At 36.5% G+C, this 24,933-nt stretch overlaps 5 protein-coding genes and 1 pseudogene across 10 annotated transcripts; 2 read left to right on the top strand and 4 right to left on the bottom strand.

The window, feature by feature from the left end:
• Positions 1-3,904: 3,904 nt before the first annotated feature.
• Positions 3,905-10,967, bottom strand: LOC117131794. Of its 2 annotated transcripts, XM_033284476.1 has the most exons (6): positions 10,518-10,967; positions 7,092-8,812; positions 6,691-7,006; positions 6,497-6,607; positions 6,241-6,402; positions 3,905-6,146 (listed from the first exon to the last, which is right to left on the bottom strand). In XM_033284476.1, exons 3-6 carry the CDS (start codon positions 7,000-7,002, stop codon positions 4,335-4,337), a joined length of 2,397 nt encoding a protein of 798 aa, XP_033140367.1. In that variant the 5' UTR covers positions 7,003-7,006; positions 7,092-8,812; positions 10,518-10,967; the 3' UTR covers positions 3,905-4,334. The 2 variants fall into 2 exon arrangements, with proteins under 2 accessions (XP_033140367.1, XP_033140366.1); XM_033284475.1 differs by having other exon boundaries at positions 6,691-10,966.
• Positions 10,968-11,964: 997 nt separating this feature from the next.
• LOC103854793 lies at positions 11,965-14,578 on the top strand. 5 transcript variants are annotated; one of them, XM_033284604.1, is made up of 3 exons: positions 11,983-12,336; positions 13,259-13,789; positions 14,305-14,415. In XM_033284604.1, exon 2 carries the CDS (start codon positions 13,302-13,304, stop codon positions 13,746-13,748), a length of 447 nt encoding a protein of 148 aa, XP_033140495.1. In that variant the 5' UTR covers positions 11,983-12,336; positions 13,259-13,301; the 3' UTR covers positions 13,749-13,789; positions 14,305-14,415. The 5 variants fall into 5 exon arrangements, with proteins under 5 accessions (XP_018512386.1, XP_033140495.1, XP_033140494.1 ...); XM_033284603.1 differs by having other exon boundaries at positions 14,096-14,415; XM_033284605.1 differs by lacking the exon at positions 14,305-14,415 and adding an exon at positions 14,437-14,578 and having other exon boundaries at positions 11,984-12,336.
• A 650-nt stretch (positions 14,579-15,228) lies between these two features.
• Positions 15,229-17,439, top strand: LOC108868756 (pathogenesis-related thaumatin-like protein 3.5). The gene is made up of 2 exons (XM_018656869.2): positions 15,229-16,583; positions 16,672-17,439. Exons 1-2 carry the CDS (start codon positions 15,829-15,831, stop codon positions 17,195-17,197), a joined length of 1,281 nt encoding a protein of 426 aa, XP_018512385.1. The 5' UTR covers positions 15,229-15,828; the 3' UTR covers positions 17,198-17,439.
• Positions 17,440-18,055: 616 nt separating this feature from the next.
• On the bottom strand, positions 18,056-18,174 carry LOC117132333 (annotated as a pseudogene).
• An 825-nt stretch (positions 18,175-18,999) lies between these two features.
• Positions 19,000-19,762, bottom strand: LOC103854791 (protein RESPONSE TO LOW SULFUR 2-like). The gene has a single exon (XM_009131757.3). It carries the CDS (start codon positions 19,686-19,688, stop codon positions 19,395-19,397), a length of 294 nt encoding a protein of 97 aa, XP_009130005.1. The 5' UTR covers positions 19,689-19,762; the 3' UTR covers positions 19,000-19,394.
• A 1,617-nt stretch (positions 19,763-21,379) lies between these two features.
• On the bottom strand, positions 21,380-24,407 carry LOC103854790 (cytochrome P450 71A14-like). Its single transcript, XM_009131756.3, has 4 exons — positions 23,573-24,407; positions 22,588-23,079; positions 22,045-22,323; positions 21,380-21,968 (listed from the first exon to the last, which is right to left on the bottom strand). Exons 1-4 carry the CDS (start codon positions 23,954-23,956, stop codon positions 21,639-21,641), a joined length of 1,485 nt encoding a protein of 494 aa, XP_009130004.1. The 5' UTR covers positions 23,957-24,407; the 3' UTR covers positions 21,380-21,638.
• Between the last annotated feature and the right edge of the window lie 526 nt (positions 24,408-24,933).

Raw genomic sequence — 24,933 nt, 5'->3', positions numbered from 1 at the left:
ACAAACCTAAAGCTCACAACTCACGTAAGTTATACCACATATTGGTATCTCCTTATATACTACTTAATTAATCCTAATCTCAATAGTATTACATAGTTTCCATATTTCCTATTTCCTTTTCTCATAAGAAATAGATAACTTCCATATCAAGTTATTCCATGCTTATCCAACAACAACTGTGGTATTTTTGTTGTGAAGATGCTGGAATGCAGGTCGCTGGGATTGAAGAGCATGGCTAATATAAATGATGAAACTGCGATGGACTTACGAAGCAAGCTATGTTGTGAGATCTTCGACCAGTTTATGGATAAAGATTTCCAGGAAGGTCAAAGGAAGTGAAAATGTCATATTTGTTCTGTTTTCTACACTGTTTTTCTAGTTTGATATTAATTATCCCTAACGTTTAAGTTTAAGTTTGTAATGAATTATCCCTAACGTTTTTTTCATTTAGATTGTTATTGAAAAATTTTTAGGATGTATTGATGAATTGTCAAATGCTTATGGTACTTTTAGGATGGGTTTCCAGAAAAAGAGTGAGAAAGCAAAATGCACCAAAGCCTAGCATATTCCTTCAAAGTTTACAAAAAAAATGAAAAAGAAAGTGATCATATGTTGATTGAACTCGTGAACTCTCGAAAGATGAATCAAAGTGTGCAGCCGCTGTGCCAAGGGTGTTATACTTGCCAAAAGATATAATAAAACGATAATAACTTTTGAATATTTAATTAAAAACAGAAAAAAGTGAAAATATACACAACGGGGATCGAACACGGCTTATTGTGTGATAAGGGTACACTAAGAGTAGAAGGGCTTGCCACTAAGCTATGGTGGATATTCGATATCAGAGTAAATGTGAACTTCTTTATTCACAGACGATAGATTTATATGATCTGGATATCATTTTAGGTATTCAGGATAGCTTTCCAAAAACAAATTCCTTTAAAGTTTACAGAAAAAAAAATGAAAAAGAATGTGATCTGATGTTGATTGAACTCGTGAACTCTCGATAGATTAATCCAAGTGTGCAGCCGTTGAACCAAGGGTCTTATACTTGCCAAAAGCTACAATAAAACGAAAATAACGTTTGAATATTTAATTAAAAACAAAAAAAAATGTGAGTATACACAACGGGGATCGAACACGACTTATTGTGTGATAAGGGTACACTAAGAGTAGAAGGGCTTGCCACTAGGCTACGTTGGATATTCGATAACAGAGTAAATGTGAACTCATTTATTCACAGACGATAGATTTATATAATCTGGATATCATTTTATGTATTCAGGATGGCTTTCCAAAAACAAATAAGCAAATCAGATAACCAAGTTATAAGAACACTAGGCCAAACCATTACAAAATAGTGAAAAACATTGAACAAGTTTTTTATTTAGGTTGTTAATTGAAGAAACAACACAAGAGAAACAAAAGTACTTATTCATTTAAAATAAAAACTGAAAATCAAACATAATGTGGTCCTTAAAAACATAAAAAGAGAAGACGATAACATGAAATTACTCATGACGGAGCCAACTTTCGCCAAGTTTATCCCAATCAGGGACTTTGACCTTCACATCAGCAAGCATTCCTTCCGCTTCCGAGTGCTCTTCTTTGAGTTTCTCCAACTCAGCAGTTAAATCAAATTTTCCATCAGCTTTGATAATATCTTCAAGCAACTCGATTTGGACAGCAATTGAATTTGCTTTGCTGGATGCAAGATTCCAATCATTCTCAGATAGCCTGTATTCGTTGGACAAACGAAGAAGAGCCCTGTAATGTTCCACAGTTTCCTTCTTCCCCTTCTTGAAACCTTCGGCGGCATCACATCCGTAAACCTCCTCTATGGGACGCTTCATCATCTTCTTTGAACTTCCTTCCATTGAAACTTTGTCCTGCAACAAAATCGAAACTAAGATGTTACGATAAAATAGAAATAGAAAAAAGTTCATGAATTGAATGGAAAATGAGAAAAATCGAAAACTAACTTGTATTGCAAAAGGATATATCAAGCGAAATGAAGTGAGTGAATAAAAGGTCTGATATCGTCCCTTATATTTATAGAACAAAAAGGAACTCTTCGATTATTGAAGTCAGTTAAAATAAACTCTTGATTATTGTGGAACTCTTCGATTATTGAAGTCAGTTACTGAAATAACCAATCATATAACACCCAATCTTGACGAAAAGAAACTCTTCGGTTACTGAGTTACATGATGTCGTTTGGAAGAGACTCTTCGATTCCTGAGATATATGTTTGAACAAAAAAAAAAAAAATCACCCATTACTCGTAGGAGAGTCGAACCCGGGTCGAACAAATGTTTCGGTATCATAGGTTTCGTGGTTTAGCCGCTAGGCTGAGGAGAATCATCTGTTAGTTGCTTCCACATAATTGAATTTACCCATACAATTTATAGTATAATACATTGGAAAGATCTTTAATAGTTCAGGATGGGCTTCCGATTGCGACAAATGTGATTCCTGAGATATATGTTTGAACAAAAAAAAAAAAATCACCCATTACTCGTAGGAGAGTCGAACCCGGGTCGAACAATGTTTCGGTATCATAGGTTTCGTGGTTTAGCCGCTAGGCTGAGGAGAATCATCTGTTAGTTTCTTCCACATAATTGAATTTACCCATACAATTTATAGTATAATACATTGGAAATATCTTTGATAGTTCAGGATGGGCTTCCGATTGCGACAAATGTGATTCCTGAGATATATGTTTGAACAAAAAAAAAAAAATCACCCATTACTCGTAGGAGAGTCGAACCCGGGTCGAACAAATGTTTCGGTATCATAGGTTTCGTGGTTTAGCCGCTAGGCTGAGGAGAATCATCTGTTAGTTGCTTCCACATAATTGAATTTACCCATACAATTTATAGTATAATACATTGGAAAGATCTTTAATAGTTCAGGATGGGCTTCCGATTGCGACAAATGTGATTCCTGAGATATATGTTTGAACAAAAAAAAAAAATCACCCATTACTCGTAGGAGAGTCGAACCCGGGTCGAACAATGTTTCGGTATCATAGGTTTCGTGGTTTAGCCGCTAGGCTGAGGAGAATCATCTGTTAGTTGCTTCCACATAATTGAATTTACCCATACAATTTATAGTATAATACATTGGAAAGATCTTTGATAGTTCAGGATGGGCTTCCGATTGCGACAAATGTGATTCCTGAGATATATGTTTGAACAAAAAAAAAAAATCACCCATTACTCGTAGGAGAGTCGAACCCGGGTCGAACAAATGTTTCGGTATCATAGGTTTCGTGGTTTAGCCGCTAGGCTGAGGAGAATCATCTGTTAGTTGCTTCCACATAATTGAATTTACCCATACAATTTATAGTATAATACATTGGAAAGATCTTTAATAGTTCAGGATGGGCTTCCGATTGCGACAAATGTGATTCCTGAGATATATGTTTGAACAAAAAAAAAAAATCACCCATTACTCGTAGGAGAGTCGAACCCGGGTCGAACAATGTTTCGGTATCATAGGTTTCGTGGTTTAGCAGCTAGGCTGAGGAGAATCATCTGTTAGTTGCTTCCACATAATTGAATTTACCCATACAATTTATAGTATAATACATTGGAAAGATCTTTGATAGTTCAGGATGGGCTTCCGATTGCGACAAATGTGATTCCTGAGATATATGTTTGAACAAAAAAAAAAAATCACCCATTACTCGTAGGAGAGTCGAACCCGGGTCGAACAAATGTTTCGGTATCATAGGTTTCGTGGTTTAGCCGCTAGGCTGAGGAGAATCATCTGTTAGTTGCTTCCACATAATTGAATTTACCCATACAATTTATAGTATAATACATTGGAAAGATCTTTAATAGTTCAGGATGGGCTTCCGATTGCGACAAATGTGATTCCTGAGATATATGTTTGAACAAAAAAAAAAAATCACCCATTACTCGTAGGAGAGTCGAACCCCGGTCGAACAATGTTTCGGTATCATAGGTTTCGTGGTTTAGCCGCTAGGCTGAGGAGAATCATCTGTTAGTTGCTTCCACATAATTGAATTTACCCATACAATTTATAGTATAATACATTGTATATTACAAAAGTTGGATGTTACAAAAGTTGGATGGGATTCCAGAATAGTTGAATATTACTGTGTTTTTTTCTAGCAAAGAAGTTTAAACTAAAAATTGAAATGAGATCAAAAGATAATGTTGTATATTACAAAAGTTGTAAGAAATCATACTTATTCAGGATAGGGTTCCAAAAGAAAAAATGTATATGGTCTTGTGCATATCATGTAACCATCAAATAGCCAAACATCCAAATAATAATCGATAAAAATGTAAAAATGTAGAACTTCATCCTATAGGCCTCTGGCATGTGATCTTGTTGTGCCCTCCTGTGCCACATCTGCTGCACTTGTGGGACTGAGATTTAGATCCAGGAACCCCAAACTCGCCAACGGATCTCTTTCTCTTTGTAGGAGGGCGTCCACTTTTCTTTTTGGTAGCTGGAGGTGGGCAAGACAGTTCATCAATATTCTCTGGATAGGTGGACGTTGACAACTCTCCACCAGGATGTATGCTTTCAGCATAAGCTTTAGCCCACGTTTCTGTCAAGTGAGAAGCATCAACAAAACGGTTTTCATCTCTCTTGATATGCTTAGCAGCAGCGATGGCATGGATGCAGGGGATCTTGTCAATGTCGAAAACATTACATGTGCAATGCCGCTTCTCCAAGTCAACAACAAACTTCATTGTTTCATTCTTCACCTCAAACTCGCTTCGATCAACTTGATACACATTCAACAACATTGCGGCCCCTAACCTAGATACCAATTTCTGAACAACTTTTGGAGTAACCAGGTGCTTATGTTTCGCAGCCGCTTCGCGTCGCTCAAAAAACCAAGTGGTCATCGTCAATCTGATAGTTTCAAGGAGAGAGATAATGGGCAACTCACGAGGCATCTTCAACATAGAATTGAGAGACTCTGCAATGTTGGTAGTCATGATATTATACCTGTTCGCAGGCGCATAGCTTCGTGCCCACTTCCTAAAATCAGACTCTTCCAGATACTTAGCCAATTCAGGACATTTATCCTTTATGTCCTTGAAGATTAACCAGAACTCGTGACACGTATAGGCATCAGCAGCGCTTTCCACCAGAGGTAGCAACCCAGTCTTCGCATATGTAGGAGTGATGTTGCGGAGCAGATGGATCCTGCAAATTCCATGGTGAGATAAGGGATATACATCCTCCAACGCTGAAGAAATGGAATTAGCCCTGTCTGATACAAAAACAAGATCTGAAGCGTCCGGGATCTTCTGGCTCAAACCTCTAAAGAACCATTTCCAAGAGGCGCCGTTTTCTGCGTCAACCACTGCAAAGGCGAGAGGATATAGATGATAATTCCCATCTTGAGCACAAGCTGCCAATAAAGTCCCATTGAATTTTCCCTTCAGAAATGTACCATCTACTGCAATAACTCTCCTCATCAATGAAAATCCCCTTATCGATGGACCAAAAGCCACAAATGCATACTTGAACTTTCCTGCAGCATCAACATGTTGATAAGTCAAGGAACCAGGGTTTGTTTCTGTGATTTTATACAACCACCTAGACAAATTGTAATAGCTGTCTTCAGGAGTCCCTCTAACCAAAATCTGAGCTTCTTCTCTCACTCTCCAAGCTTGTTTGTAATTGATGTGAACACCATGCAGCATCCTGACCTGTTCAATGATCTGTTTCGGTTTGAGACCTTCCTTTTTTTCTCCATAATTGCTGGAAATCAAAGAACCCAACAACTTTGCAGATGCTTGTCTGTGGTTGGCTTTTCTGTGTGTTGTATCGCATGTATGCTCATGAACATACTTTTTAACAACGAAAAAATCTGAAACAGGTAGCTTGATAGCACGCATCCTCCACGTGCAATTTTCATCAACACAACTCAAAAGCACTCTTGACTTGTTAGAAGAGACAGTCTTGTACTCAAACTTCCACTCTAAAGCCCATTTCTTCATCCTCAACATCAACTCTCTCTTTGTCTTAAAATAGCTATTCACCTTAATATCGCCAGCTACTCTCGTGTTTGGTGAAAGTCCAATATGGACAGGGCTAAAATCCGGAAGAGCATTCAGAGGAACTGTAGAAACACCTTCATATAGAAAACTCTGCAAAAGTCAAGTAGTTCTGTAAGGCATAATACTTGATTATGAAGCATATCATGCAAACACAAACAGAAAAAAGGAATTAGGGACAATGTACCTGTTTTTCACTCTGCACAGTAGGAAGAATCACTGGATTGGCATTCAATGGAACAGTAGAAGCAAATGTATCAGAAGCTTGAATGTTACAGCTAGCTGAATCAGTACTAAAATCCGGAAGAGCATTCAGAGGAACTGTAGAAACACCTTCATATAGAAGACTCTGCAAAAGTCAAGTAGTTCTGTAAGGCATAGTACTTGATTATGAAGCATATCATGCAAACACAAACAGAAAAAGGGAATTAAGGACAATGTACCTGTTTTTCACTCTGCACAGTAGAAAGAATCGCTGGATTGGCATTCAATGGAACAGTAGAAGCAAATGTATCAGAAGCTTGAGTGTTACAGCTAACTGGATCAGTACTAACCTGCATAAGTCAAGTAGTTCTGTAAGGCATAATACTTGGTTATGAAGCATATCCTGAAAAGTGTAAGAAAAAATCATACAAACCTTAACACACAAACGACAGGTTCCATCAAATGCTCTAGTCTTGGAAATGAAAGTTCTGAGCTGACGAGTATTACCTATCGAGAGTGGGGGGAAACTTTCAATAATACATTTCATATCCAATGAAAAACCATAACTCAAACTGATTTCTTCCTCTTTAACACTAAAATCTTCAGAGACAATCTTCATCAAATCTTCATACAGTAGATCTTCTTCTATGGAAATGATTGATGCATTCCTCTTCAAATCAACAAGAAACTCCCACTGGAGAGATTCTTTTGAGATCCATTGTCCACAGATGCACAAAACTTCCATTGTTCTACAAAATCAACTTCAAATCATCAACAAATGAATAATATATAACAAAACCTAGATAATGTATAACAAAATGAAATGATTCAAACCTTAATCAAATCAGACACACGAGAGAGAGAATGAGATGAATAGACGTAGAAACGACAGATCAATTGAGAAACGACGACGACGATAAATAAACGGAGAGACGACGACGACGGATCAACGGAGAGGCGAAGACGACGACGGAGAGACGACGACGACGACGACGACGGAGAGACGACGACGACAAGGACGGGGAGACGACGACGGAGAGACGACGACGACGACGACGGAGAGACGAGAAGAAGAAGCGATGAAACGAGGACGGCGACAAATTGATTTCAAATTTGTTTTTTAAATTAGTTAAAGAAGGGGGCATAAGGGTAAATTGCCCCTTTAATGAAACCTATTTTTGTGAATTCTGATCCTGAGTGCTAGTTTGGGGAGGAAAACTTCATTTAGTGTTCTTTGTGTCATTTTCTCATAACTAACTAACTACAAACTTCAAAAAATTTAATTGCACTTATTTGATTTTTATTGGTTTTAAATTATGGAAAAAATCAAAAAAATATAAATTTAATATTTTTATTAAAATATGTGAAAAAACTAAAGTATGTAATATTTTAAAACAAAAGGAGTATAATACACGTATCAACTAACTGAATTCAGATTCCTTACCGAAAAACTTGATTTTATATTCAACATTTCCCCTCTGGTTAGCTAGTTCTTATATTGAATCTGAAAATGCTAAGAAAATAGAAAATAATATGTTGAAATGCAAAATACTGTCGCCAAAAACACACATTTAAAATTATCCAAATTAACCAAATACGCGTATCAACTAACTTAATATCTATTCTTAAACAAATAAAAAATAATAGGAATTAGGAAACCGTTACCACAATATGGTCCAAATTAATTAATATACCATTGTGATTTGTGAAAATCCTTTAAACTTTTTTATAAAATCCTTTAAACTTTTATGTTGACCATTTTAAATCAACTGAGTTATTAATGAATTAATAAGAAAAAGCATGCGAAAAGGATTATTTTCCAACAACTAGCTATCACTCCAAAGATTTTTCTTTCCACCATATCAACTCAAAAGCATGCAAAAAGTTTTCTTTAAATTTTTTTTTTTAAAAATCCAAAAGCATGCATAAGAAATCTTATTATATTTATGAGAATCTTATATTTATGACACAATGAAAGTACTGACCAAAATATTTTAAGTTACAAACTTCGTTCGCAAAATGCCAAAAACGGTAATTAATATCGCTTTTAATTTAAATGACGTTTTTTAACGAATTGGAGAACTTTTCAGGACATTAACGGCCCACTAAAAGCCCACTATGAAGTCTCTCTTTACTTCACACAGCTGATTTGGCAAATTGGCACCAGTATATTTCTCGATGTTGACATTTTCTTTTCTTATTAGTACAACAAAAACTCAGTTACAAAATTCCTAATAATTTGATAATGGGAGTGATCAAAGTTTCTCACGGCATTCAAGTATTATAGGACTGAAAATTCCACAAGCATCATGCATGGCATGGACCAGTGTGGTCCTAGCTAATCTTTAATGCACGCAGTGTGGCCGTAACTCGTTAACACTTACGATAGTTAGGCTAGGAAATAAATTCTTATAACCTGCAGCACTATCATTTATTGGCTTTTACTAAGAAACCAGCTTTATAATCACTTTTGATTAATTTATATTTGACAGATTACTAAACAAATGCGATTATGTATTTTCAACTGTGCTTGACTATCTTGTGTCTACTGAAACCTTATGTAACACCCGTCCCCTCCTATATGGAGAATGGCGTGTTACTACCGGTGAAATATCGAATTAAACCGAATTATTCCAAATCGAACAAAATAACATAATATTTAATAGAATAATTTTAAAAGAAATACATTTTTTAAATTTAAGTATAAAAATATATCAAATAAATCGAATGTAAAATTCGCATAAATCATTAGTTAAAACCGAAATAAATACAATTATCCCAAGACACCAAACCGTCCAGATATCCAACAACTCGGCAAGCTCACCTGCAAGGGGGAAGAAGAGGGGTGAGCAACAGGGGAGTTACTCCGTGAGGTATGGGGATGCTAAACACGCAAACCACTGACTTGAGTAAATAGAACTCCCACTATGGAAGTTTAGCTCTAACATGAACACACACGACGCCTAGCGCGTCACACAAACCAAACAATGCGATGATAGCATAAAGCTAGTCCATACACCCCGCATCTCCTCATATGGATATATAATACTTAGCGTCGCTAGTACAGTATGTCTCTGTACCCCCGCCCTCTCAAGTAGCGTCCATGATACAAACGTCTCTGCACCACACGCCCGCACAAGTAGCATCGCAAGTCCAGACGTCTCTGAACCCCTGCCCGCACAATCAAAGTAGCGTCGCTAGCCCAGACATCTCTGAGCCCCCGTCCGCGCACATAGTCCCTACTAATAACTATGTATACATACATATATATATCGCATCTCTTAACATCACACAATCCAATCAAAAGTTGAATCCTCTAGACCCCTAGTTCCAATTTACAATGAATGAACTAACTAACAATCAAGACTCAATTCAAACAGACGGATCATGATTCGAAATCTAAACTACGATAGAGAGAATTCTACACTGGTACGTGATTTACGGAATAGACCCTCACCTTAGCCATAAAGAAAAACCAGAAACGGATCCGAGAATACATGAAATGACTTGATCATCCAGAAAGCTAGAATTTTGCCATGGATTTCGAATACTCGTTGAAGACAAACCATATCAAAAAGGAACATAGAAAAATATTAAAATAAGAATAAATAATGGATTTATAAGGATGGTTACTTGCTACACAAGTAATAAAGAAACGAGCACTTGAACCTCACGGTTTTGACTCGCGGTTATGGATCTCGAACTCGGCGAAGGGTGCTGCATCTCCGGTGGATCACAGCTCACGGTTGATGATGATGGTGCGGATCAACGGCGGTCGAGGTGCGGTGACTCCAGCTTGAACGCCTTCTCTCCCTCTCCGCTCAAGCTCTTCATCTCACGGATCCGATAGGTAAGATTAACGCAATGAACGTGACGGCACGTAACAAGTCTGTAATGGCAGGGGCTGCTTCTCCAGTATGATACACGGCCATTGATCTGTGGTGGTTGGTGCTAAGGGCGTGTGACGAAGATGACAGCTCCTCTACCCCAAAGCATGGAGATTGCACATGGAACAAGAAGCTAATCAAGGAGAAGACAAAATAGAGAAGGGAGGAGATGATCGTGAAGTAGAGAAGAAATAAAAATGGTGGATGCGGCTCCCGAGAAGGAGGAAGGGTGAGTGAAATATATATAGCTAGGTATAAGGAATAACACGATAAATTAGAAATAGAAATAATTTAGTTTGAGGCATGGTTTGGTCCAATCAAATTAATTAAAAAGAAACCAAACCAACCGGTTGAGAAAACCGGGTCGTTACACCTTATTCAATAGTAAAATAAACAAAAGCATCTCAAAAGTTGTCATTGTTTTGACTTCTGAATCACAACACAAAATAGGTTTTAACTAAATCTGTAACATCATTTTTTATATGCAGTCTTGACTATATATAAGTATATAACCGTGAAATTTTTGAAGGAAAGTGTACATGTTTTGTTTATATTGTGGTACCACTTGACACAGAGTAGAGCCGTTGATTTGTCCTTGCATGTTCTTTCCACAACAACAACTACCACCACGTTCTATGTGGAGGCTTGAGAGCTAAGAAAAGATTAAGTTCAGCATTTAATTAGAGCGAGTGACATGTTACCTTTACCATTACTAAAAGCCTTTGGTTGACATTTTTGTTTCAAAGAATTTAATCACTCTGTTATTTTCAACTATATATTATGTTGATCTATCTCGAACTAAGCATCCGTACCTCTCTTCACATGGGTTTTATCTCCGATCAGGTTAACACGTGGTCATATTCATAAACTGCAAACATGAGTGTATGGTACATTGATTATTTACACCTATTTTCAAAAACTCAAAAACTATTCACAGTATTTTACAATTTAAAATAAAGCTTAAGATTGGTGCAAGTGCACGGCTCTTTAGGATTTGTTCTATATGAAAGACTAAATTGCCACACTACAAAATACAGAAAATGACCTAATCTTATATTCCAAGAAAAAATCCAAAAACTTTTTTTTTCTTCAATTCCAAAAACTTCTTTTGGAACTTCTTTTTCAAAAAATAAAAATATTCCTTGATTATAATAAAAAGTATCTATAGAAAACAAGAGTTAATTCCCACGAGTAAACACAGTTTCTCCACAAAGTTATACTCAGCTTTTATGATATACTCCCTCCGTTCCTAAATGATCCATGTTTTAGAAAAATATTTTGTTTCTAAAAGATTCATATTTTACATTTTCAATGTATGTAATAATAGCAAATTGTAAACTTCAAAAACATTAATTGTGTTTACTGAATTTTGATTGGTTAAAAATCATAGGAAATAGCTAAATACGGAAAATCATACATTTATTATCAAAATTTTAAGTGTTTTCTTAATAAGTGTGAAAATTCCAAAACGTAGATTATTTAGAACAGAGGGAGTATAATATTAGCATATGGAGAATTTGTAAATGATGAACCGTTGACATAAGTGGCCCAAGAAGTTGATTGGTGAAGTGAATAAAGATGTGAAGGAGCAAAGAAGACGGGTGAAGTTAGGTAAGGCAAAGTCATCGCCCTCTCTCACACTATCTTCACGCCCTTCTTACCATTCCTCCTTTTCTTTCGTTTTCCTCCTTTTTTTTCTTTTCTTTCTATGATTTTAATAAATAATTTATGGCAAAATCTATAACATATTGTTCTATCGATATGTTACTATCATATATATAAGTATATAACTCAGTAATATGTTAATATCCAAATACAAAAATAATCACGTATGGGTTCGCCTCCCACTGTGGTCGTTTTTAAAGCTGTAAAAAAAAAAAAAAAATCACGCGGACACGTGACCTGATCTCTTCCTCTTTTCAGATACGACAAACCAAAAACGAAATAAATAAAGGAATTATTTAATGTTAAATCAATTAAAGAATAATAAAACGAGGGAAAAAAACGAGGTGGTGGGCCCCGTTAATTAACGGAGTTAAGAATAATATCCGTTAGAAAACAGCGTGAGACTCGAATCTATAAATATATTCCCATCTCCGCTTGCTTCATCTTGTTCCCTCACTTTGATCTTCTTCCTCGCTTGCTCTCGAGTCAAAATTAAGGTTTCGTTGACGCGTCTTCTCTCTCTCCAGGTAACGTCTCTCTCTCTCTCTCTCTTTCTCAGATACCTTCTCTGTGTAATTGCTTCCGAGAATTTGAATTTCTTAGAGAAATTTCTTAATCCTTCCGTCGGATCTGGTAGCTAGCGATACGTTGTAGCTTCCCACTCTGCTCCGAATCGTTTCAAATTCGGATGTTGATTCGCTTGAAACATTGATAATTTTTCGTGTGATCGATCTTGAAAGAGGCTGTGAAATAGAGGAATTGATTAGCTAAATGTGGACACGTGTCTCCGATTGGATTGTAATATTCGGCATATTGGTGAAGGCGGCAAATCGGATTTAAACGAAACGATTTTTCTCTCGAAAATCCTTTTCTAAAAGTCGGTCTAGGTCTAGGTGTTCAGACTTTAGCCTAATCAATAATTCCATATAAAACGTATAATTAAGGTCTAGCGATTTTTTGCTAGACCTTAATTAGAGGTTTCGGTTAAATGGTTACATAACAAAGCTCGAGAAAATTTGAAAATTGTTTTATTTATATCCGATTTGCCGCCTAGACAGGCACCAGCGCCCCGACTACTCCTAACATTACAATCCATTAGTTCTAAAACATCGGTTTAGGCAGTTTCTTGGCGGCAATCAGTTATAAATGAAACTATTTTTTTCGCTAGACCTTAATTAGAGGGTTTCGATCTTTTTCAACATAATCATCGCGCAGTAAATCAACAAAGCTTGAGAAAACTTGTTTTATTTATATCTGATCCTAACATTACAATCTATTAGTTCTAAAACATCAGTTTAGTTTAGGCAGGTTCTTGGCGGCAATCAGTTATAAATGAAGCCATTTTTTTTCTTAAAATTAGTCTAAATTAATTACCGACTATCTATCGATTTTTAATGTTGAATGTGCACGGTATTGATGGTTTCTTCGGCCTTTCGTGGGATTATGCAGAGTATAAAAGGTTGTGTGGAGCTTTCGAATCACTCAAAAGAAGATGGAGGTAATTGGAAAATCTCCCATGGTGAGCTCCGCCAATGTTATTTACTTGTCTGCGATTCTAGGCCGAGACTGCGACGCGTCTCACAAATGCGACTGGAAATGCGAGAACGAGAACGTTTTCGGGAACATGTACCGCTGCAAACTAACTGGACTGACTCACGTCTGCGACAACAACTGCAACCAGAGGATCCTCTACGATAACCACACCTCCCTGTGCCGGGCGAGCGGGCGGGTTTTCCCTCTCTCGCCTGCTGAGGAGCAGGCGGTGAGAGGTGTTAGGAGGAAGTTTGACAACAGTGAGAGTCTTCCTCCTTCTGAGGGATGTTCGTTTAAGCGTCGTCGTCGCGATGTGACTCAGTTCAAAGCTTCTCCATTTGAGAGGTCTTTCACTGCTGTGAGTCCTATCTGCAGCCCTGCTGGTGACGGGATGGACTTGAGTTAGATCCATCAATCATCTCCCTGAGAGAGGCTCTTTAATAAGACGTAGAATAACTTCCTTTTTTCTATTTCTTTTGAAAAACTATGGATAAGACACGTATGTGCTGTTATTGCTCTAGCAGGGAAGGGTCTAGGCATCTTCCCTGCCTGAAAAAGAGCTTTATCTTAATTATTCTGTGAACCTTAATGTAGTACTTATGTAGGAGAGACTTTTATAATTTACTTGCTTCTACTTATTCTTGGTGATGATGTTTGATGTCTCTTCTTGTGCACATTTAGTTTTTTCTTGTTTGGGCACAATATTTGTTTAGGCAGGCTTTTATTGAAGCTATGTATCTTGTTTTTGGCTAGCGTCCTACCATTATGAAGGCACCATTGGTGATGTCTGCAAGTGTGGTGCGACAGGATTTTTCCATGTTTGCTAACCAATGCAGTATAGGTTCTTCAGGATAAAGGGTTTATGATCCTGATTCTAACAGTTTCTTTGTTGTACTAACCAACTTCCATTTCCTTGATTGATTAGTGTTTGGGATCCTGAATGTGTGTTTATGTTTGTGCAGGTTTGCAATTCAGGAGAGTTTAATTGTGCTTCTTTTATGTCTATTGATTTGCTTTTTTTATGTTTCTGATTTTTGTTTTTTGAGTAAAAGAAGTAAGCCTAACTGTTTGAAGTATAAAACTTTGCATTGCAGGTCCTCATGTGTTTGTGCTCAGCAGGCAACAACACGCTTGGTTTAATTCTCCTTAACTGTGAGAGAAAGGAAGGCAGTGAGCAGTTACAATTACCAAGCGAGGATGGGATTGGCCAACTGTGTTCAAATTATCAGTTATTCATGGTAATTATGTGATAACATCTATGGAATTGTCACGCTTTTTCTCTTCATTTACTTCTGAGCTCTGCTGTATGAGTACCTACTTTCATGTTTCTTATATTTTGCCATGTTAGGTTTCCCTCTTCTCTCTGGTGTGGGAAGTACATGAGGTTCTTATATTTGTTTAATTCTTGTGCTCTTATGTTACAGGTTCAGATCTCTTTAGAATGTAAAGTTTCTGATGAAGTTCATGGAATCTGGGCTCTTATGTTATTGTTACTCCACCTGAATGGCTAAATCACAGTCCTGGTAAGTATTCACCTACTCTGAATGATGATCAAAATTAACTAAAAGTAACAAAATCATGTTCTCATCATATAGAATTGAACTTCTTAGGACTGTAGCAACTTTTAAAAGATGAAACAGTAGAAGTGAAGATGGTAAAAAAGAAGAAGAATATGGGACATGTTGCTTCAATTTGTTCTTTCTTTTCTTTTTGACGTGGAATTTAATGCAATATTTTATTTCATTTTTAAGGCTTACAAAAAGGTCAGAGACGTAGGCATTCGATGGTTTGATGCAAGAGCCTAGATTTTCTGGAATCGTGGAAGATTCTGTTCCAAAGAAGGTGGCAAAGTATCAAATGTTGACTCTACCTCTACGATAACATACGGTATGTTAATATCTCTCCCTATTAGCTTATGATGATAACAATCACTGTCTGCTTAACTTTTCATCTTGTTTAGAAATCAAAATAATCTCTGCTTTTATTCTTGTAGATCTTTAAATTCATGAATTTTGAGTTTCATATTAAAAGAACAAAAAAAAATTGAGGATGCAAATTTGTTTGGTAGATTTACTTTTATCATTGCTAATTTTGGTGGTTAGTATTTGCTTAATAAGTTTAAAAAATAACTCATTTGTCAAGGAACTAGAAATGAATTAAGCTGTTTTATTTATTCTGGTTGGTGTAGATTCTCCTGCATCTATCTGTAGAGGTTTCATTACTTCTATTAGTTATTCTCTAGAATAATATAATGTAATACTGATGAAAAAGATGTTGGACAAGTTAGGCAAAGAATTGCCTTGTCGGAGAGGCCAGTGTCCTCAGAGTAATGCTAAACCTTAACTCATTGCCTTGCGGCTTGAGGCTTTCTTAAGCAACCTCACCGCTTCAACATTAGATTTGATTTGGTATATACTATAAACCCTTGGTTCAATGAACCTCCTAGCAAAATCCATATCCCAGGAATCTTAAACCTTAATTTAATAATGGGAAGATCACTGGTTCCCATGGCTGTTCTTGTTTATATCTTTCTGCTGTTCTCTGTTTCTTATTCCTCCACGTTCGTCCTCACGAATAACTGTCCCTTTACCATCTGGCCCGGCACTCTTGCAGGCTCTGGCACCCCACCACTACCCACCACAGGCTTCAAGCTTGATGTGGGACAGTCCGTTAGCATTCCATCGGCTCAAGGCTGGTCAGGTCGAATATGGGCCAGAACCGGCTGCAACTTCGACGCCAACGGTACAGGAAAATGCACCACCGGCGACTGCGGCGGGAAGCTGGAGTGTGCCGGCAGTGGCGCAGCCCCTCCGACTTCCCTTTTCGAGATCACGCTCGGTCGCAGTCCCGGTGACAAAGACTTCTACGATGTTAGTCTCGTTGACGGGTACAACCTCCCCATAGTTGCCTTCCCGAGAGGCGGTGGACTGGTTGGAGCTTGTAATGCCACGGGATGCGTTGCTGATATCAACGTTAGCTGTCCGAAGGAGCTTCAGGTGATGGGAGAGGAGGAGGAAGAGAGGGGAGGGGTTGTTGCTTGCAAGAGCGCTTGTGAGGCCTTTGGATTGGATCAGTATTGTTGCAGCGGTCAGTTTGCTAATCCAACCACGTGCAGGCCGTCTTCTTACTCTACCGTCTTCAAGAGAGCTTGTCCTAGGGCTTATAGTTATGCCTTTGATGATGGGACTAGTACTTTCACTTGTCAAGCTTCTGAATATGTTATTATCTTTTGCCCTGGCAGGTATATAATCTTGTTCCCTTCACTTTTCAGTTCTTTTTTTACAATGCTCAGTTTCTGATTATAGGACTTGAATAACTACTTGTTTCAGGGTTAAAAGACCAAACAGCCAAAACTCGGATCCTCCTAGCCCGCCTCAGAATCCATATGGTCAACCTATGGCTCCACCGACTCAGAATCCTTATGGTCAACCAATGGCTCCACCAACTCAGAATCCTTATGAACAACCAATGGCTCCTCCAACTCAGAATCCTTACGGTCAACCAATGGCTCCACCAACACAGAATCCTTATGGTCAACCAATGGCTCCTCCAACTCAGAATCCTTATGGTCAACCTGTTGCTCCTGAGACTCAGAACCTGCCTGGACCAAGTCAGAATCCAAACGGGGAATCAACGACTCCCCCACCTCATGATCAGTTCATGATGCCTCCTCCCATTGTAAACCAAGATCCAGACGACCGGTTTATAAATCCGCCAATAGTGGATGAGAGTCAAAGAGCTGAAACTGGGAAGGTTGGTAAGACTCATTCCTCGTCTGACATGCTTCGACCTTACCCTGTCTTGTTGCTTATTGGCCTCAGTCTAGTTGCTTTGAGGCAATCATGCACAACATGAAACGTCACTGTTCTTCCTTTTTAATCAGAATCGATACATAAACTATGTGGAAGGAAGCAAACAGATTATGTTTCCTGTCTTCCTAGAGATTCTCAACTCTATTCGTCAAAGTCCTTAGATTACCTTGAATTGTTTGAATTGGGTTCACAATTATACATGTAAAACTACTTTATTCCATGTATATGGTGGTGTCTCAACTAAATAATGAAAATAACAAAGAAAAAAAAAAAGACAAATCAAAATCATCATTTCTTGGGCTAATGTCTTTTAAGTGAGCCCAAATTGAAGCTATTATGATTCATTCATCGTTGTTACTGCTTCATAGACCGTGGTGTTAGCTGAAGTCATTCATATTAGCTTCAATTTGACAAGGAAACGTATGATCCATAGGAAATAGTCTCTTTGCGTCTTAGGCAAAATCTTTGTTTGGTGTTGCTAAACTATTAGTTTCTTGTATGGTGGTACTAATATTAATATCGTTTTATATTTTCTGTTATTATTGCTCGGTGTTGCTAGAAATAAAATTTTAACTTCATTCGTCTTTTTACAAGTTATATGATTGATTCGGTTAAGAATTTAACATGTTAGCTTTTTTTCTTTACTGAAAACCACTCAACATGACTATGCCTTTGTAAAATTATGCAACATGCCATTTTTGGAATTAAAGAAAGAATATATTTCCCCTGTTCTTTCTAATTCATGTAGTAATATCATTTTAGTATTATGATTACTTTGCAAATATTAGTTCAATTATACATTCTTGTAAAAATGATAAGATTATTGCACAAAATAAAACATACATAAGTAATTTGTCCATGTTGAATCTTTTGTTAGTTTTTTTTTTGATAAATTTTAAAAAGGGTGCAACACGAAAATTTTTCGGGAGGTCACTCATCCTAGTATTACTCTCATCCAAGCACGCTTATCTGCGGAGTTTTGATGGGATCTGGTGCATTAGTGCTGGTATGATCGCACCCAAAAACACTATATTGTTAGTTAGTCATATAGTTTAGAGAAATGAATCTCCTTTTGCGATTTTTTCACATCTCCTTGTGCTTAATTAATAACTATGATTTGATCAAAAAAAAATTAATAACTATGCTAACCGAAATATCTTCCATAGGATAATAAGCAAAAGTCACCGTAATAAACCATATGAAACGTCATCGTCGGTGGCTCGTGGGTGGTTGGTTTATTGTGTATTTAAAGAAAAAGAAAAAGAAAAACAAAGAAAGAAAACAATATAGTGTTTTTCTACTTTAATAATGAAATCATTTAATTTTCTGAATTGTTTACGATTGTCTTTAACTATAAATCACGTTCTCTTTATAACTTTTGTTTTGTTTTTTAGTAAGATGTAGTAGTATTAAAATCGACAATGTTTTCGAGAAAAGACCGATTGCGTTTTGAGTTGTGGGAACCATTGATCATCCTAAATTTCCTTTAAAGACCGACTGCGTTTCACCGTACGAAATTGTGGCTGTATAGAAAATGGTTGTTTAAACATCTAAATATTGATATAATAACATTACTCATACATACTCATGAAAATGACCTATGCTATATATCATATATCAGATCTTTTTATTTTCCCACGAAGTATATTCTTCTCTTTAGGGATCAACTTTCCGGACAATTACAAAATGAACGTTTTTGTTAGGTGTTTATAAGCTATATATCATAACACGATCTTTTGTTAATCAATAACAGAATGAGACATTTTAGTTTGTTAATTTCTTTCGAAGTCCAAATTTTAATTTAAGAATAGTTTGAGGTTTTATCGTCGTTGTATTTCCAAGCTATACAAATCGAAATATCTTTTGCATTAATTCTCGAACACTTTCATAGCCTTTCTCGAACATGTTAGGAAAAACAGGAAAAAAAAAAAAAACTATACAGATTGGCATTGACATGAGCCAATATTGTGAATTCAGATACATCCGGATCTATCCTTAGACCATGATTAATCCGGAGTTCTTAGATTGAGGTTCTTAGCGGAAGTTAAGAAACCGTTTATTAATTCTTAACTAAAAAAGCTAAAAACCGGTTCTTAAAGTTCTTATTTAAAAACCGGTTCTTAGCTTTTTTAGTTAAAAGTTAAGAAATTGTTTCTTAATTTCCGCTAAGATCTCAATCCTAATAACTCCGGGTTAATCATGCTCTTACACACATATCATATATACATAGATATATATATCTAGGGCGAGGCCAAGTCGGAGGAGGAGGAAGAAGAGGAGGAAGAGACACGAGAGAGTTCGTTCACGAGGAAAATGATGCGAGAATGGTAATCACGAGCCTCGTCCAACGATTCGGCTTCAAGCTCGGCGAGCTGAGAGCAGAGACGCTCCTCAGCTTCCTCCGCCACCTGCGTCCGCCGCCACAACTGCAACATCTCTTTCTTCATTTCCTCCACCTCTTTTTCCATCTCCCCGTTCTTCCGTCGTAGCTCCTCCACCTCCGAAGCCGTCATAAGGTTTCCTCCTTTACCCATTTTCTTTTCAAAGTTTCTTTGTCTGTTCTTTTTTTGTTTGGCGTTGGCTTTGTGTTCTTGTTCTTGGTTCTTGAATGTTCTCCTATTTTTATAGGCGTTAGGGTGACTGGGCTCCATGGGATGCGTATATGTCTAGGTTCATTGTATCTCTTGTTCTAGTGAGTTATTTTCCTCCTCTAGAACATTTTCTTTTTATTTACTGATACTCGTTGAATCCCACAATATACATTTACCAAAACTTGAATGGTGCAACAAAAATATTCTAGAGGTTTGAAATGGTGTTTTTTTGGGTAAAAAGAGGTTTGAAATGTTGTTGGGGATTTGAAAATTTTACGTAAATTTCTGAGACGTACAATATTTTACGATGCTATTTTGAACTATTAAATGATTTCTTTTTACTTTCAAAAAATATCCATATATGTACATCATGTAAAAAGAAGGAGGATTCTGACTCATACGGCCATACCATAAAATGTTTTTTCCTCTTTTTCTTATGCATTATCTTTTTTTGGTCTTTTTATTAATTGTTAGTTTGTTTACCATACCGAATCTTTAAAAACACATTTGCAGATATTTTCTTGGCGAAAACGTTGACACTTGATCAATAAGAGCATCTCCAAGGAAGACTCTATTTTTTCCTTTATAATTTACACTAAAATAGAGTAACTCTATTATAGAGTTGAATTTGCTCCAATGGTTCACTCTATAATAGAGTTACTCTATAACAGAGTGAAATATAGAGTAATCTTATTTTTTTTACTCCAAAATGGAGTAAAAAAAATAAGATTACTCTATATTTCACTCTATTATAGAGTGAACCATTGGAGCAAATTCAACTCTATAATAGAGTTACTCTATTTTAGAGTGAAATATAGAGAAAATTATAGAGTACCATTGGAGATAGTCTTAAGCGCATTTTAAAACCTTCAAGGCAGCCCCACTTGTTTTAAAGCAAATTAACAAACCCTTCGTTATTTTATACATTGAATACGTAGGTCCACATTTTTATTTATTTTACGTGTGTGTGTGTGTGAATAATTGCAGAGACTTTAAGCTGCCTTGTTTAGTTCTAATTTGTTCAAATGTCTCTTAAATGACATCTTTGATTGTGTTACATGTAAGAATGAAAAAAGTAACACTGTTTCTCTTTCTTGTATCCGTCAAGATGAATGTGGAAGTCATTTTCTCTACGTTTATCATTTCCACTAATATATTTCGCAAAACGAATGGCTCCAGCACAAAGCCTTTGTCGACGGAATCATGTTCCCACTTCTTTCTCTCAATTGAACAACTTCTTACCAAAGTCAATGGCCGTCACGTCAAGATTAATCACTGTTACTTCCTAATCTTCTCTGGTTTAAGTTACCCTCCGATTTTCTTAATTATTCGTAGTAAAACAATTATTAACTATTTCTTGACTGGTGGTATGTGCATGGAAAATGTTTCAAAGAGAGGGTTACCAACTGTTGAAAGGTTTAGTTGGAATATGCTCTATTGATGCTGTTCAGTGCTCACTATCTTCTTTATATTTAATTAATTTATTATCATTATCACCATCAAAATATCTTAATTAGATTATAAAACGTCCCCGACTCACGCCAGAAACTATGGTACGTGATCACCAATTCACCATCACTACAATTGAAACAGAAAATAACTTCTAAGTTATAATTTTGCAAGTTCAAAACAAAAAGCATAAAAAGGAAGACTAATATATCACCGAATCTCTGAAGACAATTCTATCTCACCAAACCAAACGAGGTGCGAGTTTAAAGGGATATGGACATTTGCCTTAGGGCTTTGTTAAAGTAAATAAAGTTTATGATAACGAAAATGTGTTTGTTCATCTCCAAATCATATATTTAGTTGGTTTGACCTCCATAAACTTTTTGTACAACACCATCAAGGCGTTGATGTCCTTATTTGTGACATCCATTATTTTTCAAGGAATCAAACACAAGATGGACATACGACGAGAGGGAACTTGCGGCATACATCGAGACCAATTGCTTCAGCTAGATCAGGCTTATTATCTCCCATTGTTCCTACCTCGACTCTCCAGTCAAACCGTTTCACAAGGTTAGCCAATGTGACTTCGACCAAGGCTAATGCAAACCTGATTCCAGGACACCGCCTTCTCCCTGAACCAAATGGAATATACTTGAAATTTTGTCCTTGAAAATCTACAAGCAAATCTAAATGTCTCTCTGGCCTAAACTTTTCTGCGTCTGGTCCCCAAGTTTCAATGTCTCGTTGGATTGCCCATGCATTGATTAGCACCTGTATAGAATGTTCCCGCAGCCATGTCATAATCTTTGTCATGTGAAATTTGATATTATAAGATTTAAAGACTTACTTGTGTTCCCGCAGCTATGTCATATCCATGTAACTCGACATCTTCACTCAATAGTCGTGGAATTGTTGGAACTGATGGATGTAGTCGAAGCACCTCCTTGATCACTAGAGTTAAATATTTCAACTTCTCAACTTCTTTCTCCGTTACATATCCATTATGCGCCGAAACAGAACGAATCTCATCTTGGAGTGTTTTCATACATTCATGATGTCTCATAAGCTCTGTCATTGTCCATTCTAATAGTGTGAAAGTAGTCACCGATGCTCCAAACAACATATCCTTCAAAAAAAAAACAAGAAAACTAAAAATTAGATACATCCATATTGAAGAAAAAATCTCACATCAAAAACTTAAAATAGACTTAAATAATATATAAAGAATTTTGCTCAAGCTAATTGATTATAATTATGTTGATTTTAAGATAAAAACCATGATAAATCCGGATTTAACGGTTCTTTATAGTGATATTTGATTAAATTTTTTTGGATACCCATCTTTCTAGAAAACTATGTTACAACAAAGAAACCAAAGACTTTGCCTTACCAATAGAATGAGTTTTAGGTCTCTTCTGTCTAGCTCAATTGGTGTTGTCTTATCTCTTTGAAGAGATAACAATATATATAGAAAATCTGACCTATCTTCATCTGCATCTTCATGTTCTTGCACCAGTTTCTCCATGAAAACATCAAACTCGTTACATACTTCCTCTACTTTCTTATCCAAACCTCGGATTCTGTCTATCCACGACAAAACTGGTATGAAATCGCCGAGAGGGAAAGCGCCCATGAGCTCCACGAATCTTCTCACAATGTCCTGTGAAATATAACAACCTCTCTCGCTTCCATATTTTCTTCCTAAGACAATTCTTCTTATTACATCATTTGTAAGAGTCGTGAAGAGTTCGCTAAGATTTATAGGTGAAGACAAAGAACTCGCTTTCTCAAGCTTTTTCATCATTGTATTGATCTCCTCTGCTCTTATATTCTCGAAGGATTGAATCGTTTTGATGGTAAGGAGATTCATAACGCAGATACTCTGTATGCATCACAAACATTTGAAGATAAATTAGCCACATGTTGATATCTACCGGTCCCTTTATAATATATAGTTGGATACTTCAAAATAATTGCTTATATATATATAGTTGGATGATGCATGTTGTGCGTGGAAATATTGTAAACAAATAAGGTTGTATTGTAGTCTTGGACTGTTGCTCATCTAAAATTGAATTTTAAAATAATTTTTGATATTTGAGAATGAATATTGGTTTTTTAAATGTCTATAAATATAACCAAAAGAACAAATTAATCTTCTAATCTCTCGCACAAACATAATGTTTGTTAAACCGTTGTTTAAATATAAATTGGTCTTTAAGGTGTTTTTTCTAATTTCTGAAACAATACATAAGGGATATCATGTGTTCAGTAATGAATATTAGTCATGGGATAAATATATTTAGACATACAAGAGAAGGCCCACACACAACACAAAACTTATAACGAGTATAAAAGCAAAATGTAAAAACTACCTTAGCCTGTCTCCAATATTCTCCATAGGGGGAAAAGGCTACTTCTCTCCCATTGAGAAGTTTATTGACCGTTTTGGTTCTTGGACGATTAGAAAACTTTATATCGTGTGTTTTCATCACATCGTGAGCTACATCAGCCGATGAGACTACGAGGACAGGGACACAACCAAAGTGAAGGAGCATGAGCGGTCCATAGCGAAGGCTTAGGGAATGGAGAGAGCGGTGAGGGTGGAGGCTGAGCTGGTGGAGGTTTCCGATCACCGGAAGTCGCCGCGGAGATGGTGGCAGCTTAACTTTTGTAGTCGTGATTCGTGTGAGAAGTGGTTTTAGGAGGAGAAAGGCTAAGAAGGTGGCTAGGCAAAGAGAGATTAATATAATTTCCATGACAATATTACTGAGAAAGTTGTCTAAGTACTCTATAATGTGACTAAAACATCTGACCTCCCCTTGAACTCTCTATATATAGTAATAATGAAGGATCACATTGCTTTAGATGGCATATAGTGACGATGTAATACTATACTGGATATCATTAGTTTTTATATATAAACAAAAATGTACGTTAGATGTGAGATCATAACTGACAAAGTGAGAGCATGTGACCATTAATATAATACACATGGAGTTTAATTAAAGCGGCAGACGTAATATATACTAGACACCGTGCTTGGTTCGTGGCCAATGCACACTACCACACGTAGAGATCAGTGGCACAAGCCTCAGTGTCAATTCGGTTATCACTTCTTCCAAAATGACAAAATGTTGTGGTTTTGCATGCTGAAGACTCTTATATTGATAAGAACAAATTATATTTATTGATCAAATTAGAAAGTACAGGTGCATGGCTAGGTCCACTCGCCTTTACATTCAAATAAAATCCACATCAAGTAGTTAATATCTTATCAATGCCTCGCATGTAAATAATAAGTATGGACTCTTACGACTTTCAGTAACTTTCTGATGTAGCGGAAGCCTTATAAAATAGAACTAGAGATCCGTTGATTCTGAGAATACCCGGAAAACTAGGATAATCACAAAGATCTTATTTAGTCTAAGAATACCTAAGATCAATGTCTTCTTAAATTCGTTGAGATCACCGATGATCTACCGAAAGCAAGGAACAACAAAGAGAGAACTCTCAATTTTATTAATCAAATCATAAACTGCATACAAACTTAAGCCTAGACGGCTATATATAAGAAAACATAGAAACCCTAAAACATTAGAGATTATAAATATTTTAATAATAAATAAACTCTAAATAAAACACTAAATAAATAAGATATTTATTCTAAATATCTTCTCTCCATCACTTTCTCAATGGAGTTTTTAACCCTGTTTACCTCATCTAGTAATAAACG

Source organism: Brassica rapa, chromosome A02 (assembly GCF_000309985.2).
Source record: "Brassica rapa cultivar Chiifu-401-42 chromosome A02, CAAS_Brap_v3.01, whole genome shotgun sequence".
Taxonomy (NCBI): Eukaryota; Viridiplantae; Streptophyta; class Magnoliopsida; order Brassicales; family Brassicaceae; genus Brassica; species Brassica rapa.
This window is presented reverse-complemented; position numbering and strand designations above follow the sequence as displayed.

Excerpts from the sequence above, each read along its gene's own strand:
- LOC117131794 (XM_033284476.1), bottom strand. The coding sequence starts at position 7,002 with ATGGAAGTTTTGTGCATCTGTGGACAATGGATCTCAAAAGAATCTCTC. Across the intron at positions 6,403-6,496 it reads CTGTGCAGAGTGAAAAACAG|AGTCTTCTATATGAAGGTGT; the intron begins GTACATTGTCCT and ends TGACTTTTGCAG. Across the intron at positions 6,147-6,240 it reads CTGTGCAGAGTGAAAAACAG|AGTTTTCTATATGAAGGTGT; the intron begins GTACATTGTCCC and ends TGACTTTTGCAG.
- LOC103854793 (XM_033284605.1), top strand. The coding sequence starts at position 13,302 with ATGGAGGTAATTGGAAAATCTCCCATGGTGAGCTCCGCCAATGTTATT.
- LOC108868756 (XM_018656869.2), top strand. The coding sequence starts at position 15,829 with ATGGGAAGATCACTGGTTCCCATGGCTGTTCTTGTTTATATCTTTCTG. Across the intron at positions 16,584-16,671 it reads ATTATCTTTTGCCCTGGCAG|GGTTAAAAGACCAAACAGCC; the intron begins GTATATAATCTT and ends TACTTGTTTCAG.
- LOC103854791 (XM_009131757.3), bottom strand. The coding sequence starts at position 19,688 with ATGGGTAAAGGAGGAAACCTTATGACGGCTTCGGAGGTGGAGGAGCTA.
- LOC103854790 (XM_009131756.3), bottom strand. The coding sequence starts at position 23,956 with ATGGAAATTATATTAATCTCTCTTTGCCTAGCCACCTTCTTAGCCTTT. Across the intron at positions 23,080-23,572 it reads AATATTGGAGACAGGCTAAG|AGTATCTGCGTTATGAATCT; the intron begins GTAGTTTTTACA and ends TGATGCATACAG. Across the intron at positions 22,324-22,587 it reads ACCTAAAACTCATTCTATTG|GATATGTTGTTTGGAGCATC; the intron begins GTAAGGCAAAGT and ends TTTTTTTTGAAG.